The sequence below is a fragment of the Chanodichthys erythropterus genome, chromosome 5, assembly GCF_024489055.1.
Source record: "Chanodichthys erythropterus isolate Z2021 chromosome 5, ASM2448905v1, whole genome shotgun sequence".
Classification (NCBI taxonomy): Eukaryota; Metazoa; Chordata; class Actinopteri; order Cypriniformes; family Xenocyprididae; genus Chanodichthys; species Chanodichthys erythropterus.
The window spans coordinates 21,330,721-21,349,317 of NC_090225.1; the positions used below are offsets into that span (position 1 = coordinate 21,330,721).

The following is an 18,597-nucleotide window of genomic DNA, read 5'->3' on the forward strand; positions in this document are numbered from 1 at the left end:
CACTGACTCGTGTATTTCGACTGCGTCACTGACTCGTGTATTTCGACTGCGTCACTGGCCCATGCATTTCAACTGCGTCACTGACTCGTGTATTTCGACTGCGTCACTGGCCCATGCATTTCGACTGCGTCACTGACTCGTGTATTTCGACTGCGTCACTGGCCCACCGACTGCGTCACTGACTCGTGTATTTCGACTGCGTCACTGGCCCACCGACTGCGTCACTGACTCGTGTATTTCGACTGCGTCACTGACTCGTGCATTTCGACTGCGTCACTGGCCCATGCATTTCAACTGCGTCACTGACTCGTGTATTTCAACTGCGTCACTGACTCGTGTATTTCGACTGCGTCACTGGCCCATGCATTTCAACTGCGTCACTGACTCGTGTATTTCGACTGCGTCACTGGCCCATGCATTTCAACTGCGTCACTGACTCGTGTATTTCAACTGCGTCACTGACTCGTGTATTTCGACTGCGTCACTGGCCCATGCATTTCGACTGCGTCACTGGCCCATGCATTTCAACTGCGTCACTGACTCGTGTATTTCGACTGCGTCACTGACTCGTGTATTTCGACTGCGTCACTGGCCCATGCATTTCAACTGCGTCACTGACTCGTGTATTTCGACTGCGTCACTGGCCCATGCATTTCGACTGCGTCACTGACTCGTGTATTTCGACTGCGTCACTGGCCCATGTATTTCGACTGTGTCACTGACTCGTGTATTTCGACTGCGTCACTGGCCCATGCATTTCGACTGCGTCACTGACTCGTGTATTTCGACTGCGTCACTGACTCGTGTATTTCGACTGCGTCACTGACCCATGCATTACGACTGCGTCACTGACTCGTGTATTTCGACTGCGTCACTGACTCGTGTATTTCGACTGCGTCACTGGCCCATGCATTTCAACTGTGTCACTGACTCGTGTATTTCGACTGCGTCACTGGCCCATGCATTTCAACTGCGTCACTGACTCGTGTATTTCAACTGCGTCACTGACTCGTGTATTTCGACTGCGTCACTGACCCATGCATTTCGACTGCGTCACTGGCCCATGCATTTCAACTGCGTCACTGACTCGTGTATTTCGACTGCGTCACTGGCCCATGCATTTCAACTGCGTCACTGACTCGTGTATTTCAACTGCGTCACTGACTCGTGTATTTCGACTGCGTCACTGGCCCATGCATTTCAACTGCGTCACTGACTCGTGTATTTCGACTGCGTCACTGGCCCATGCATTTCAACTGCGTCACTGACTCGTGTATTTCAACTGCGTCACTGACTCGTGTATTTCGACTGCGTCACTGGCCCATGCATTTCGACTGCGTCACTGGCCCATGCATTTCAACTGCGTCACTGACTCGTGTATTTCGACTGCGTCACTGACTCGTGTATTTCGACTGCGTCACTGGCCCATGCATTTCAACTGCGTCACTGACTCGTGTATTTCGACTGCGTCACTGGCCCATGCATTTCGACTGCGTCACTGACTCGTGTATTTCGACTGCGTCACTGGCCCACCGACTGCGTCACTGACTCGTGTATTTCGACTGCGTCACTGGCCCATGCATTTCGACTGCGTCACTGACTCGTGTATTTCAACTGCGTCACTGACTCGTGCATTTCGACTGCGTCACTGGCCCATGCATTTCAACTGCGTCACTGACTCGTGTATTTCAACTGCGTCACTGACTCGTGTATTTCGACTGCGTCACTGGCCCATGCATTTCAACTGCGTCACTGACTCGTGTATTTCGACTGCGTCACTGGCCCATGCATTTCAACTGCGTCACTGACTCGTGTATTTCAACTGCGTCACTGACTCGTGTATTTCAACTGCGTCACTGGCCCATGCATTTCGACTGCGTCACTGGCCCATGCATTTCAACTGCGTCACTGACTCGTGTATTTCGACTGCGTCACTGACTCGTGTATTTCGACTGCGTCACTGGCCCATGCATTTCAACTGCGTCACTGACTCGTGTATTTCGACTGCGTCACTGGCCCATGCATTTCGACTGTGTCACTGACTCGTGTATTTCGACTGCGTCACTGGCCCATGCATTTCGACTGCGTCACTGGCCCATGCATTTCAACTGCGTCACTGACTCGTGTATTTCGACTGCGTCACTGGCCCATGCATTTCAACTGCGTCACTGACTCGTGTATTTCGACTGCGTCACTGACCCATGCATTTCGACTGCGTCACTGGCCCATGCATTTCAACTGCGTCACTGACTCGTGTATTTCGACTGCGTCACTGGCCCATGCATTTCAACTGCGTCACTGACTCGTGCATTTCAACTGCGTCACTGACTCGTGTATTTCGACTGCGTCACTGGCCCATGCATTTCAACTGCGTCACTGACTCGTGTATTTCAACTGCGTCACTGACTCGTGTATTTCGACTGCGTCACTGGCCCATGCATTTCGACTGCGTCACTGGCCCATGCATTTCAACTGCGTCACTGACTCGTGTATTTCGACTGCGTCACTGACTCGTGTATTTCGACTGCGTCACTGGCCCATGCATTTCAACTGCGTCACTGACTCGTGTATTTCGACTGCGTCACTGGCCCATGCATTTCGACTGCGTCACTGACTCGTGTATTTCGACTGCGTCACTGGCCCACCGACTGCGTCACTGACTCGTGTATTTCGACTGCGTCACTGGCCCATGCATTTCGACTGCGTCACTGACTCGTGTATTTCAACTGCGTCACTGACTCGTGCATTTCGACTGCGTCACTGGCCCATGCATTTCAACTGCGTCACTGACTCGTGTATTTCGACTGCGTCACTGGCCCATGCATTTCGACTGCGTCACTGACTCGTGTATTTCGACTGCGTCACTGGCCCACCGACTGCGTCACTGACTCGTGTATTTCGACTGCGTCACTGGCCCATGCATTTCGACTGCGTCACTGACTCGTGTATTTCGACTGCGTCACTGGCCCATGCATTTCGACTGCGTCACTGACTCATGTATTTCGACTGCGTCACTGACTCGTGTATTTCGACTGCGTCACTGACTCGTGTATTTCGACTGCGTCACTGGCCCATGCATTTCGACTGTGTCACTGACTCGTGTATTTCGACTGCGTCACTGGCCCATGCATTTCGACTGCGTCACTGGCCCATGCATTTCAACTGCGTCACTGACTCGTGTATTTCGACTGCGTCACTGGCCCATGCATTTCAACTGCGTCACTGACTCGTGTATTTCAACTGCGTCACTGACTCGTGTATTTCGACTGCGTCACTGGCCCATGCATTTCGACTGCGTCACTGACTCGTGTATTTCAACTGCGTCACTGACTCGTGCATTTCGACTGCGTCACTGGCCCATGCATTTCAACTGCGTCACTGACTCGTGTATTTCGACTGCGTCACTGGCCCATGCATTTCGACTGCGTCACTGACTCGTGTATTTCGACTGCGTCACTGGCCCACCGACTGCGTCACTGACTCGTGTATTTCGACTGCGTCACTGGCCCATGCATTTCGACTGCGTCACTGACTCGTGTATTTCGACTGCGTCACTGGCCCATGCATTTCGACTGCGTCACTGACTCATGTATTTCGACTGCGTCACTGACTCGTGTATTTCGACTGCGTCACTGACTCGTGTATTTCGACTGCGTCACTGGCCCATGCATTTCGACTGTGTCACTGACTCGTGTATTTCGACTGCGTCACTGGCCCATGCATTTCGACTGCGTCACTGGCCCATGCATTTCAACTGCGTCACTGACTCGTGTATTTCGACTGCGTCACTGGCCCATGCATTTCAACTGCGTCACTGACTCGTGTATTTCAACTGCGTCACTGACTCGTGTATTTCGACTGCGTCACTGACCCATGCATTTCGACTGCGTCACTGACTCGTGTATTTCGACTGCGTCACTGGCCCATGTATTTCGACTGTGTCACTGACTCGTGTATTTCGACTGCGTCACTGGCCCATGCATTTCGACTGCGTCACTGACTCGTGTATTTCGACTGCGTCACTGACTCGTGTATTTCGACTGCGTCACTGACCCATGCATTACGACTGCGTCACTGACTCGTGTATTTCGACTGCGTCACTGACTCGTGTATTTCGACTGCGTCACTGGCCCATGCATTTCAACTGTGTCACTGACTCGTGTATTTCGACTGCGTCACTGGCCCATGCATTTCAACTGCGTCACTGACTCGTGTATTTCAACTGCGTCACTGACTCGTGTATTTCGACTGCGTCACTGACCCATGCATTTCGACTGCGTCACTGGCCCATGCATTTCAACTGCGTCACTGACTCGTGTATTTCGACTGCGTCACTGGCCCATGCATTTCAACTGCGTCACTGACTCGTGTATTTCAACTGCGTCACTGACTCGTGTATTTCGACTGCGTCACTGGCCCATGCATTTCAACTGCGTCACTGACTCGTGTATTTCGACTGCGTCACTGGCCCATGCATTTCAACTGCGTCACTGACTCGTGTATTTCAACTGCGTCACTGACTCGTGTATTTCGACTGCGTCACTGGCCCATGCATTTCGACTGCGTCACTGGCCCATGCATTTCAACTGCGTCACTGACTCGTGTATTTCGACTGCGTCACTGACTCGTGTATTTCGACTGCGTCACTGGCCCATGCATTTCAACTGCGTCACTGACTCGTGTATTTCGACTGCGTCACTGGCCCATGCATTTCGACTGCGTCACTGACTCGTGTATTTCGACTGCGTCACTGGCCCACCGACTGCGTCACTGACTCGTGTATTTCGACTGCGTCACTGGCCCATGCATTTCGACTGCGTCACTGACTCGTGTATTTCAACTGCGTCACTGACTCGTGCATTTCGACTGCGTCACTGGCCCATGCATTTCAACTGCGTCACTGACTCGTGTATTTCAACTGCGTCACTGACTCGTGTATTTCGACTGCGTCACTGGCCCATGCATTTCAACTGCGTCACTGACTCGTGTATTTCGACTGCGTCACTGGCCCATGCATTTCAACTGCGTCACTGACTCGTGTATTTCAACTGCGTCACTGACTCGTGTATTTCGACTGCGTCACTGGCCCATGCATTTCGACTGCGTCACTGGCCCATGCATTTCAACTGCGTCACTGACTCGTGTATTTCGACTGCGTCACTGACTCGTGTATTTCGACTGCGTCACTGGCCCATGCATTTCAACTGCGTCACTGACTCGTGTATTTCGACTGCGTCACTGGCCCATGCATTTCGACTGTGTCACTGACTCGTGTATTTCGACTGCGTCACTGGCCCATGCATTTCGACTGCGTCACTGGCCCATGCATTTCAACTGCGTCACTGACTCGTGTATTTCGACTGCGTCACTGGCCCATGCATTTCAACTGCGTCACTGACTCGTGTATTTCGACTGCGTCACTGACCCATGCATTTCGACTGCGTCACTGGCCCATGCATTTCAACTGCGTCACTGACTCGTGTATTTCGACTGCGTCACTGGCCCATGCATTTCAACTGCGTCACTGACTCGTGCATTTCAACTGCGTCACTGACTCGTGTATTTCGACTGCGTCACTGGCCCATGCATTTCAACTGCGTCACTGACTCGTGTATTTCAACTGCGTCACTGACTCGTGTATTTCGACTGCGTCACTGGCCCATGCATTTCGACTGCGTCACTGGCCCATGCATTTCAACTGCGTCACTGACTCGTGTATTTCGACTGCGTCACTGACTCGTGTATTTCGACTGCGTCACTGGCCCATGCATTTCGACAGCGTCACTGACTCGTGTCTTTCGACTGCGTCACTGGCCCATGCATTTCGACTGCGTCACTGACTCGTGTATTTCGACTGCGTCACTGGCCCACCGACTGCGTCACTGACTCGTGTATTTCGACTGCGTCACTGGCCCATGCATTTCGACTGCGTCACTGACTCGTGTATTTCAACTGCGTCACTGACTCGTGCATTTCGACTGCGTCACTGGCCCATGCATTTCAACTGCGTCACTGACTCGTGTATTTCGACTGCGTCACTGGCCCATGCATTTCGACTGCGTCACTGACTCGTGTATTTCGACTGCGTCACTGGCCCACCGACTGCGTCACTGACTCGTGTATTTCGACTGCGTCACTGGCCCATGCATTTCGACTGCGTCACTGACTCGTGTATTTCGACTGCGTCACTGGCCCATGCATTTCGACTGCGTCACTGACTCATGTATTTCGACTGCGTCACTGACTCGTGTATTTCGACTGCGTCACTGACTCGTGTATTTCGACTGCGTCACTGGCCCATGCATTTCGACTGTGTCACTGACTCGTGTATTTCGACTGCGTCACTGGCCCATGCATTTCGACTGCGTCACTGGCCCATGCATTTCAACTGCGTCACTGACTCGTGTATTTCGACTGCGTCACTGGCCCATGCATTTCAACTGCGTCACTGACTCGTGTATTTCAACTGCGTCACTGACTCGTGTATTTCGACTGCGTCACTGACCCATGCATTTCGACTGCGTCACTGGCCCATGCATTTCAACTGCGTCACTGACTCGTGTATTTCGACTGCGTCACTGGCCCATGCATTTCAACTGCGTCACTGACTCGTGTATTTCAACTGCGTCACTGACTCGTGTATTTCGACTGCGTCACTGGCCAATGCAGTTCATCCGCGTCACTGACTCGTGTATTTCGACTGCGTCACTGGCCCATGCATTTCAACTGCGTCACTGACTCGTGTATTTCAACTGCGTCACTGACTCGTGTATTTCGACTGCGTCACTGGCCCATGCATTTCGACTGCGTCACTGGCCCATGCATTTCAACTGCGTCACTGACTCGTGTATTTCGACTGCGTCACTGACTCGTGTATTTCGACTGCGTCACTGGCCCATGCATTTCAACTGCGTCACTGACTCGTGTATTTCGACTGCGTCACTGGCCCATGCATTTCGACTGCGTCACTGACTCGTGTATTTCGACTGCGTCACTGGCCCACCGACTGCGTCACTGACTCGTGTATTTCGACTGCGTCACTGGCCCATGCATTTCGACTGCGTCACTGACTCGTGTATTTCAACTGCGTCACTGACTCGTGCATTTCGACTGCGTCACTGGCCCATGCATTTCAACTGCGTCACTGACTCGTGTATTTCAACTGCGTCACTGACTCGTGTATTTCGACTGCGTCACTGGCCCATGCATTTCAACTGCGTCACTGACTCGTGTATTTCGACTGCGTCACTGGCCCATGCATTTCGACTGCGTCACTGACTCGTGTAATTCGACTGCGTCACTGGCCCACCGACTGCGTCACTGACTCGTGTATTTCGACTGCGTCACTGGCCCATGCATTTCGACTGCGTCACTGACTCGTGTATTTCGACTGCGTCACTGGCCCATGCATTTCGACTGCGTCACTGACTCGTGTATTTCGACTGCGTCACTGACTCGTGTATTTCAACTGCGTCACTGACTCGTGCATTTCGACTGCGTCACTGGCCCATGCATTTCAACTGCGTCACTGACTCGTGTATTTCAACTGCGTCACTGACTCGTGTATTTCGACTGCGTCACTGGCCCATGCATTTCAACTGCGTCACTGACTCGTGTATTTCGACTGCATCACTGGCCCATGCATTTCGACTGCGTCACTGACTCGTGTATTTCGACTGCGTCACTGGCCCACTGACTGCGTCACTGACTCGTGTATTTCGACTGCGTCACTGGCCCATGCATTTCGACTGCGTCACTGACTCGTGTATTTCGACTGCGTCACTGGCCCATGCATTTCGACTGCGTCACCGACTCGTGTATTTCGACTGCGTCACTGGCCCATGCATTTCGACTGCGTCACTGACTCGTGTATTTCGACTGCGTCACTGGCCCATGCATTTCGACTGCGTCACTGACTCGTGTATTTCGACTGCGTCACTGGCCCATGCATTTCGACTGCGTCACTGGCCCATGCATTTCGACTGTGTCACTGGCCCATGCATTTCGGCTGCGTCACTGACTCGTATATTTCGACTGCGTCACTGGCCCATGCATTTCGACTGTGTCACTGACTCGTGTATTTCGACTGCGTCACTGGCCCATGCATTTCGACTGCGTCACTGACTCGTGTATTTCGACTGCGTCACTGGCCCACCGACTGCGTCACTGACTCGTGTATTTCGACTGCGTCACTGGCCCATGCATTTCGACTGCGTCACTGACTCGTGTATTTCGACTGCGTCACTGGCCCATGCATTTCGACTGCGTCACCGACTCGTGTATTTCGACTGCGTCACTGGCCCATGCATTTCGACTGCGTCACTGACTCGTGTATTTCGACTGCGTCACTGGCCCATGCATTTCGACTGCGTCACTGACTCGTGTATTTCGACTGCGTCACTGGCCCATGCATTTCGACTGCGTCACTGACTCATGTATTTCAACTGCGTCACTGGCCCATGCATTTCGACTGCGTCACTGACTCGTGTATTTCGACTGCGTCACTGGCCCATGCATTTCGACTGCGTCACTGACTCGTGTATTTCGACTGCGTCACTGGCCCATGCATTTCGACTGCGTCACTGACTCGTGTATTTCGACTGCGTCACTGGCCCATGCATTTCGACTGCGTCACCGACTCGTGTATTTCGACTGCGTCACTGGCCCATGCATTTCGACTGCGTCACTGACTCGTGTATTTCGACTGCGTCACTGGCCCATGCATTTCGACTGCGTCACTGACTCGTGTATTTCGACTGCGTCACTGGCCCATGCATTTCGACTGCGTCACTGACTCATGTATTTCAACTGCGTCACTGGCCCATGCATTTCGACTGCGTCACTGACTCGTGTATTTCGACTGCGTCACTGGCCCATGCATTTCGACTGCGTCACTGACTCGTGTATTTCGACTGCGTCACTGGCCCATGCATTTCGACTGCGTCACTGACTTGTGTATTTCGACTGCGTCACTGGCCCATGCATTTCGACTGCGTCACTGGCCCATGCATTTCGACTGTGTCACTGGCCCATGCATTTCGGCTGCGTCACTGACTCGTATATTTCGACTGCGTCACTGGCCCATGCATTTCGACTGTGTCACTGACTTGTGTATATTTGACTGCGTGACTCGTAATATTGAACTGAAAGAGCTTGTATGTTGTGAAACACAGGTTTTTGAAGTGTATAATTGAGGTTGAGAGAAGTATTGTTTCATTTTCTTTTTCTTTTGTTTGTTTAACTCTTACAGGTTTTAAATTGGTTATCTTAAAAGCAGATTGAGTACAGTGTTCTAAAGTACTGATGAAAAAGGTTAGGAATCCTACTTTAGAAAGCATAAAAGAGGAAAAAACATTCTGAGACTGAGAAGGTGATTTATATATTTTATTTTTTTGAGAAAATAAGTAATTTACATACCATTAGGTAAAAGTTTCAAAGGATAATATTTATTGTTTTTTTAAAAACAGGGGGATTATTACCTTAATGTAAATAAATAAATCTCTGTTATTACTTTTCTCCTAAAAAGTTGCATTGTGGTATTCTATTAAGTTTGGCAAGTTAACTCATTTAACAAGGTACTGATTTTTGGGATACTATAAATAATTTTGTCTAATACATTTTAGAAAAGTATTTTTTTCTAATTGGTACACTGTAAAAAAAATGAATGTGATTTTAACGGTAAAATATTGTAAAAACGTTAGGGAAAAAATTGTAAATAGGTTAACAGCAAGTTCCCGAATTATATACAGGGAAAAACTGTAAAAGCTCTTGCCAGACATTTATGCAATTTTTACAGTAAAATGCTGTAAATTTTATAATTTTTATAAGTAAAAATGACAAAATCAATGTATAATTTACAGTCAAAATCTGTAAAATGATGTTCCCACAATTCCCTGTGTGACACTCCACATTGTATTTTGTTTAAATAATCATGTTTCTTAATAGTTTTTGTTATCAGTTATGTACATTAGGGTTTTATGTTATAATTAATGTTTATTGCATTATTTAAGTATTGTGGGTTACCATGATGGTGTTTTGCGTGTGCGTGAATGACTCTTTGTACCTTCTTAATATTAGTATATACACTTCAGCTCGTGGAAAAGCTACTTGTGATGAACTCTGATTCTTCATGTGGCTTTCTCTTTTACCACCTGCATTATTATGGTGGTTATCAGTATATGTTAAAGGTACAAAACAGATTTTAGTAATAGTGTGCATTGTTGAATTCATTGGTTTACATTCAAATTTTCTTAAATTACAGTTTTATACTTTAAAATATACAGTTTGTTCTGTAAATGTGTTCACAGTTTTTCTGTATTTTTTTTACAAAATTATTACATACATTACAGTGTATAGGGAAAAAGTTCATTTATGACTATCATCATTTAAAGAGAAAAATACCGGCCAAATTCACTATTCAACTGCCGGGAATCCAGGATTTTCTTATTTGAAAAATATTCAAATGAACCCCTAGGGTTAAGAATTGGGTTGCACAGAGCTTATCCTTGGCTTATTGCTAATAAATAAACCACCACCTCTTTCATTGAAAATCGCACACAATGGAATAGCATTGTTAATTCTGTGCAACGGAAACCCAAGCACATTGGGTATGAAGTGAATTTAGAACACAGGTGTGTTACCAACCTGCACATATCACATTCAGCTTTTAGGTGGAACAGTTCCTGCGTGTGTGTGTGTGTGTTACTGTGCATTGATTTGCATTTGACCTGAATCCTTATAGACCGGTGTGTTCACACCTGGTGCGAGTGTGTGTATGTTAATGAAAGGCACATTCTGGCTGGATTCTAACAATATACAGTACAGTATGTCCCCCTCACTGTCCTCTGATCTGTAAAATCTGTGGCACTGCCTGCTCAGTGTCACTTAGGAAGCCTAATTTATTCATTGCCTGTGTGTGCGTGTGTTCCTGTGTATCTGCTGGCATGTGTATATGCATGTGGGTGTCTTATTTCCCTCTAACTAAGGAAAGATAAAATCTTCCCCTGTCCTGCTCCTCCCTGGACTGGTGATTGGTGTCTGATGGCTGTCTATAGAGATTAGTAACTGTTTTTTACACTATTGACCAGAGGCCAGATTTACTAACAGCTTGTGCCAGTGCAAACCCTCTTTTGCCGATAAAAAACTACTGTCAAGATTTACTAAATACACGCAGTGAAAAATCAGCGCTGAAAAGGCGTGGACACAGTTATTTTTACGGCTGACCTTATTGCATATGCATTTGAGTTTCCCTTTTAGACGCAAAATTTATGGGAGGAGAGTATTTAAATGAATCATGCAAGGTGATTTACTAAGGTTTGAGCTAGTCAATTTACTGGTATTTTGCGTCATTATTTACCGCCCAAAAAAAGCTATTTTTAAACCACACGCTGATACGGGTGCATCTGTGTTCTTTAATTTGCACGTTGTCGGTAGATCACGAGCAGAACTTTCCACTCCCATTTGCACTTTTTTGGAATTGCGCTCATGCTAATTTGCTCTGTTTAGTAAATCTGGCCCCAGATGTTTACATTAATATGCTCATGCTGCAAACTAATGCCACACAACACCTTTCCCTTTCATTAGTGTGCTGACACTGATTCCTCAACTGTCTGTGGCAGTACTACAGGGCCAATTATTGTTTCATGTCAAACAAAATGTTTGTAAAAAAATAAATAAAATATGCATTAAACAAAATACAATATTGTTAACTTCAACCAAAGATAAAAAAACTAGCTTCATTGTCCTTCCCACAGTAATCATTATTTTAATAGCATTGAAATATAAGCATCATAAAGTATTTAAATACATTAATATTGCAGTACTGCATAGACTTAGTTCATTTAATTTTGTAAGATGATTATGGCCCTGTTTCCACCTGGTATGAAGATGGTCGATTGGATCACAAGTGGATGAGGGAGACTCATGCCCGTTTACACCTGGTGTTGTAATCCGTCTCTTTTGTCCACTTTCAACCACTTCTGCCCTGATTTCTTCGAGGGGAGGGTCTATGGGCAGGTAAATGTATGGGCTTTTTTATATCCTTCGATCTAATGGACAATTTTTGTCTTAAACCCAAACTTTGGTCTCCAGCCGACAAACTTTAAATCCTGTCTGGCTTTAAATCCATGTTTAGGTGTTCAGTAGGCAGAGAGTAGACAGTCTTTTCTGGCTGTTTGAAAACATTCCACCACATGAGTGTTTCCACTATGAAAGCAATCCGGTTGAATGCATTTTCGACAAGTGGACAAGCTCAAAATATTTAACACCCCGTTTACACCTGTGTTTAGCGTCGTCCACTTGTGATCCGATCGACCAAACCACATCCTTAATACCAGGTGGAAACAGGGCCTGTGATAGTGTGTGTGAACACATTTTGATCAAAAGAAAAATCTTATCAAAAGTGACAGTAAAGACATATATAATTTCAAATAAATGCTGCAATTTCTATGCATCAAAAACTTCTCAAAAACTGTATCAGGGTTTACACAAAAATATATGAAGTGTAATGATCAATAAATCAAAAAGTCAAGTATGGAGTCTGTTTGGAGTTTTCAGCTGGATGTGATGATTGCTCCAGGCTAAATCGAATCAACTGTGAAATATTTTAGAGAAACAAAATGCAGAAGATCTGGCTCAGTATTTTCTGTAAGTTTTGCACATTTTAAAAGCGTAGTCCTGTGCTCCTTTCACAATGTTATGATTCATTTTCTCATTTTTTTTAAGACGTTGAAATTATGTCATCTATTGTCTTGCTGGCTATTTACATTGAACACACCGGTTACATTTGACACTTGACGCTTTTAGCAAGAAGCTGGACAAACAGTGAGACACCATGTGAAGTACATGTTTACAAAGGAAAAACTATTTAAAAACCTCTGACATTCATGTTTTCTGAAGAGTATACTTATATTCATACGTATACTTTACGTATCTGTTGTAGACTGTCCATTTACATGTAAAAATGTGCATATATAAATATCAATGAAATGCTATTTTTTTTTTTTTTTTGTGAATGTTGCTTAGAGGTTTTTATGAAAGGTCTTGCGATGGGAAAGAGTCTTTCCTTCTTACCATTTACTGCATGCACCTACAAGTTTGAGCGGTTTGGCTTCAATGATGGTAGCGTGCTGATTCACGCTTCCAGAGAAAAGATGCATGAGCGTCAGCACACAAAATCCATGGGCATGTTTCTCAAACCGTGCTGCTGCAGTAAACCTGATCTCTGCCAAAACCAAAAAATAAAACTTTTCAGCCAAACATAGACCAGCTAAAAACACCTCTTCAGAAATGTCCTGTGTTTTCCACAGTGGCTCTTTGAAAAATAAAAACTCAAAGTTTTGGAAATCTGTGATTTGAAACCATTTGAAAGACATTTGTACAGACATAAGCCGAAGGAAAATCTCTTTTAACTACAGAACCTTATTACATGTATGCTACTCTGTCTTTTGTCTGTCCCAGAAATTTCTTCCTAATGTTCAGACATTTCCTGAAATGTCCATCCAGGACAATGTTTGTAATCCCAAAAGAACTCAGGTTCTGTCAGATTAAAGGGAAGAAATGCTACTACCCCTTATTTGAGAAAGAACATGACCTCTCCCTCACCTCACAGTAAAATACTGCTGGTTCAGGAACCTTTTGAACCTTTTGAAGTCATTCTGCCAATGCTGTTAATCGACTTGACTTAGCAAACCATTTTCCCACGCAATGAATGAACTAAAGAACGTTGTTGAAGCATGTGTCTGTGTAGAAAAAACATGCATGCATAAACATCACACAATCATTTATGAATTTGTTGAGTGTGGCAGTGACCTGATGCACAGTCATACAAACATCCTTGCACCATCTCATCATTCATCTGGTTTATAACCGGGCTAATCAGTCACCAGACTGTGGGAACCAGGTTATTCACATTACTGTTATGACTTGCATCCTGTTAAAAAGGTACACACACATATTCACACGCTATCTAAATGAGGACATAAAATAGATTTCCATTGTTTTATATTGGCTAAAAACTAACCCAATCCCTAGAATAATTGAAAAAAAAAAAATCCCTAGATATTAGTATACTTGAATATTTTTTTCCTCTTTTTTCTTTGAGGATGTCTCTGGATGCCCTTCTATGTTTTGTGAGGTTAATATGAATTCATAAACATTAAAAATCATACTGACCCCAAACTTTTGGATGGTAGTGTAATCAGAGTCTTTCTTTTACTTTGACTCTGTAAGCAGACTAATAGGAACTGTGTATGTCTGTGCTTCTTGTGTTTTTTGGACTGTGTATTATTTCATTGATATTTTCTGTTTGTCTTTTGCATAGACTTTGACTGTGGAGTCCTATATGTCTGTGTATATTAGCTAACCATCTCTTTCTTTCTATCTCCTAGCTAGCGTACACTTTGATCGTGGAGGCTTGGGACTGGGATAACCAAACGACCACCGACAACAGTGAGTAATGATTTCCTAACACCTTGACACACACCACCGTGTATTTCTACATACACGTTCTTTAAAGGATTAGTTCTCTTTCAAATGAAAATTACCCCAAGCTTTACTCACCTTCAAGCCATCCTAGGTGTATATGACTTTATTCTTTCTGATGAACACAATCGGAAATATATTAATAAATATCCTGACACATCTAAGCTTTATAATGGCAGTGAGCGGGACCAATGAGTATGAGCTGAAGAAAGTGCCTCCATCCACATCCATCCATCATAAACGTGTACTCCACACGGCTCCGGGGGTTTAATAAAGGCCTTCTAAAGTGAAGCGATGCATTTGTGTAAAAATATATACATATTTAAAGGGTTAGTTTACCCAAAAATGAAAATTATGTCATTAATGACTCACACTCATGTCGTTCCAAACCCATCTTCAGAACACAGTTTAAGATATTTTAGATTTAGATAGAGAGCTTTCTGTCCCTCCATTGAAAATGTATGTACGGTATACTGTCCATGTCCAGAAAGGTAATAAAAACATCATCAAAGTAGTCCATGTGACATCAGAGGGTCAGTTTGAATTTGTTGAAGCATTGAAAATACATTTTGGTCCAAAAATAACAAAAACTACGACTTTATTCAGCATTGTCTTCTCTTCCGGGTCCGTTGTCAATCCGGGTTCACGACTCCGCAGTGACGTTGCTGATGTAAGACGCTGCTGACGTGTTATCCGGTGCGCCCGAACTTTGTTTACAGTCTGAGGGAGACGCATGCTATAAACAAAACAACCTTCGCAAACATGTCTAAGGATTTCGCCACAGAGGAAGACAGCATTTTTTTGCTCAGCCATATTTATTTGAACCCGAATACACGGACGAAGAACTAAGAGCGATGGAAGAAGTTCCTACACAGCAGCAACCGCTGTCACAAGCAGCGTCGCTACGGAGTCGTGAACGCGGATTGACAACAGACCCGGAAGAGAAGACAATGTTGAATAAAGTCTTAGTTTTTGTTATTTTTGGACCAAAATGTATTTTCAATGCTTCAAAAACTTCGAACTAACCCACTGATGTCACATGGACTACTTTGATGATGTTTTTATTACCTTTCTGGACATGGACAGTCTACCGTACAAACACTTTCAATGGAGGGACAGAAAGCTCTCTGACTACATCTAAAATATCTTAAACTGTGTTCCGAAGATAAACGGAGCTGGATTCCTGTGTTCTGATGTGTCTTTGAACCATTAAGGGTTACCGGCAGGTCCATGAAGTATGTGCATACACAGATTTCGGCAGAAAATTACACAGGTTTCTGCAGAATTTGAATGCCTACCATTCCACATATTCTCACTACATGCTCACGTTTAAATATTTTGGCTAATTTGATCTACATTATTTTAAAAAGGATAGTACTCCATTATAGACACCTTTAGTATAGGTTTAAGTATAAGTCCACTTTTGTCTTGTCCACCCAAGCAAAACTAAAATAAAGAGCTGTATCTAATCAAAAGTGTTAATGAAAAACAAACTCAAAAAGCACTTTTTACACAAAATAGTCTGTTTACACAACACTGTAACTAAAAATGTAAAACTTTTTATGCGTTTTGGCCATTCATTTACACGACAACATCTTCCACATTGCAAAAAGCATGAATACAAGCAGGTTCCATTTGGGCCTTGTTAATACTGCATTTATAATTGTAGGAGAGATTCAGAGACTCATTTATTGGACTTTTTTGATCAGAAAGCACTGCAGTCCACTGTCATGGTATGGATACCCAGTGTGCAGGACGATAACACATGGTGTGAATGTTGATGTGTGTGTATGTGTGTGTGTGTTGTCTTAAACAGATGTGTCCTGTTTTCCTCTTCTCCTCCTGTAGTTCTCCTTTGCTCCATAATAGAGGATGACTCTGACAGGAAGTACCATTAATGAAGGAATTCATGTTCTGGGTGTTGGCTGATCATTTACAAGCAATGTACTCTATAAACCCTAACAAGCTGAATAAACTTAAAGAATTTTAGTTAATTAATTACCTCGAAGAAATAAAGAAAGAAGATACACTGCCTTTCAAATGATTGGGGTCTAGTGTTGTCAAAAATATTGATATTTTGATATGTATCGATACTGAAATATCTGAAACGATTCTAATACTCCTTTCTGCAGTATCGATACACTGCTGATTTCTCGCTTACACCCGAAGCACATAAACGTAATAAAACCACCTCTGACATGCAGCTCACGAGTGCCAAACTGAGCTCTTTTTCATGACTTATTAACAGTGAAATACACAAAAATAATGTCACAATGCCCATCTTGGTGAGTATTAACATAAACACAGTCGGTTATGTAACAGTCCAGAAAGAAAATGCATGTGTAACTTTATTTTGGATCTGTGAATGCATCAGGTCTTAAAGGGACATCAGCCTGGTAGTGTGTATTTTAAAAACATAATCAATAAGCTGTTCATCTAATGTGGTCTTCACAATGAGAAGTGAAGTAAACAAAGCATTAGACTTAACTCTGGTTTGCAATTAAAATGTTTGTTTGGTTGAATTGGTTAAAACATCAAAAGCTAAGCATTACTGAGAATGGACTGGAGATTCATGCATTTGACTGGATGGGGACAGTTTATGTTAGAAAGTAAACTGTTATTTTATGTGTTTTTGGGAAAAACAATTGAGGTGGACATCAGTTAGTGCTGAAGTCACTGTTAAGTGAGGATTTATAATCTGGAGGTTACTGGTGTGGTGATGACTGGAGTCTGTGGTTTGGTCAGAAACAAAACTGAACTGCTCTATAATAAGCAAATCCTGATCCATTATATTTAATAATGTCTTACTGTAAGACCTATATTTATTTTATAAGAACAAAGTCTATTTTATGGAAAAGTAGAAGTAACAGAGAATATAACATATAAGCGCATGTCTCGTTTAGGCCTCAAGCACACAGCATCGTTTTATACCTTTCCAGACACTTTACAGCAGATTTGAGTATTTGTATAGGTAAGTTTATGTTTATTATGTTTATTTGAATATCTAGTGGGGCAGTTTGTTGCAAGTGTGCTAGTGCCCTTAATGTGGAAGGGAGGTCATTTTAGCATGCAAATGGAAACTGTTTCTATTCAGCGTGTTATGTTTAAAGTCCCTGGAGAGAGTTTGGGCCTAAACAAAGAGTATGAGGTCATTGCCTTGTTAAGACATTAATTACTGTTACTGTTACTGCTGCTCGTTTTTTTCCACACATGTCTGAGCTAATTATTGTCTGAGCAGCTGCAATGCTACTATTCTTCACACACACGTACAAACAAATACACCACCGCCAATTAATCATAAAGCAAAGGGCTACTGACAGGACTGGCATGAATATACTCTCTCACAAATACACACAACACTAACAAGGCATTGATATGTTCACATACACAACTTTATCAGATAATTGTCCTCTGACTTTCTGAAACTTAGCACAGGGCATTGCTTGGCATTTGCTTTAAACATAGACTAGATCTCACACAGACAGACCATGAGCAAGATCTAGTCTGCATTTTTTTTAGATGATCACCCAGGTTACAAGATGTGAATGTTGAGACATCAACCGGTAAAGAGGCAATAAGAGTTTGTGAATGTTCCTGACGCATTACTGGTGGAGTGATGACAGGAATTACTGTCTGCTAACAGATGAGTTGAAATAACGTTAGCATTAAAGGTGGCTGTTATTTCTTAAAGGCATTTGTTTTACTACCGTTACCTGCAAAAAAAAAAGTTTTTCTATGCATAGGCATTTGTCTTCATTGGCTGCCCTCAAACGACGACTACTTTGACCCGTCCTCAAACACTGTACAGGTGCTGATCATATAATTAGAATATCATCAAAATTCCACTCAAAAAGTGAAACTTGTATATTATATTCATTCATTACACACAGACTGATATATTTCAAATGTTTATTTCTTTTAATTTTGATGATTATAACTGACAACTAAGGAAAATCCCAAATTCAGTATCTCAGAAAATTAGAATATTGTGAAGAGGTTCAATATTGAAGACACCTGCTGCCACACTCTAATCAGCTAATTAACTCAAAACACCTGCAAAGGCCTTTAAATGGTCTCTCAGTCTAGTTCTGTAGGCTACACAATCATGGGGAAGAC

At 44.2% G+C, this 18,597-nt stretch overlaps 1 protein-coding gene across 4 annotated transcripts in view; it reads left to right on the forward strand.

Moving 5' to 3' along the window:
* Positions 1-18,597, forward strand: part of jag2a (jagged canonical Notch ligand 2a) — a 57,345-nt gene that overhangs the window by 7,737 nt on the left and 31,011 nt on the right. For all 4 annotated transcript variants that reach the window (XM_067386539.1, XM_067386538.1, XM_067386541.1 and 1 more), the window contains one exon: positions 14,388-14,448. In XM_067386539.1, the coding sequence (XP_067242640.1) occupies positions 14,388-14,448 (61 nt within the window). The remainder of the gene's footprint in view (positions 1-14,387; positions 14,449-18,597) is intronic.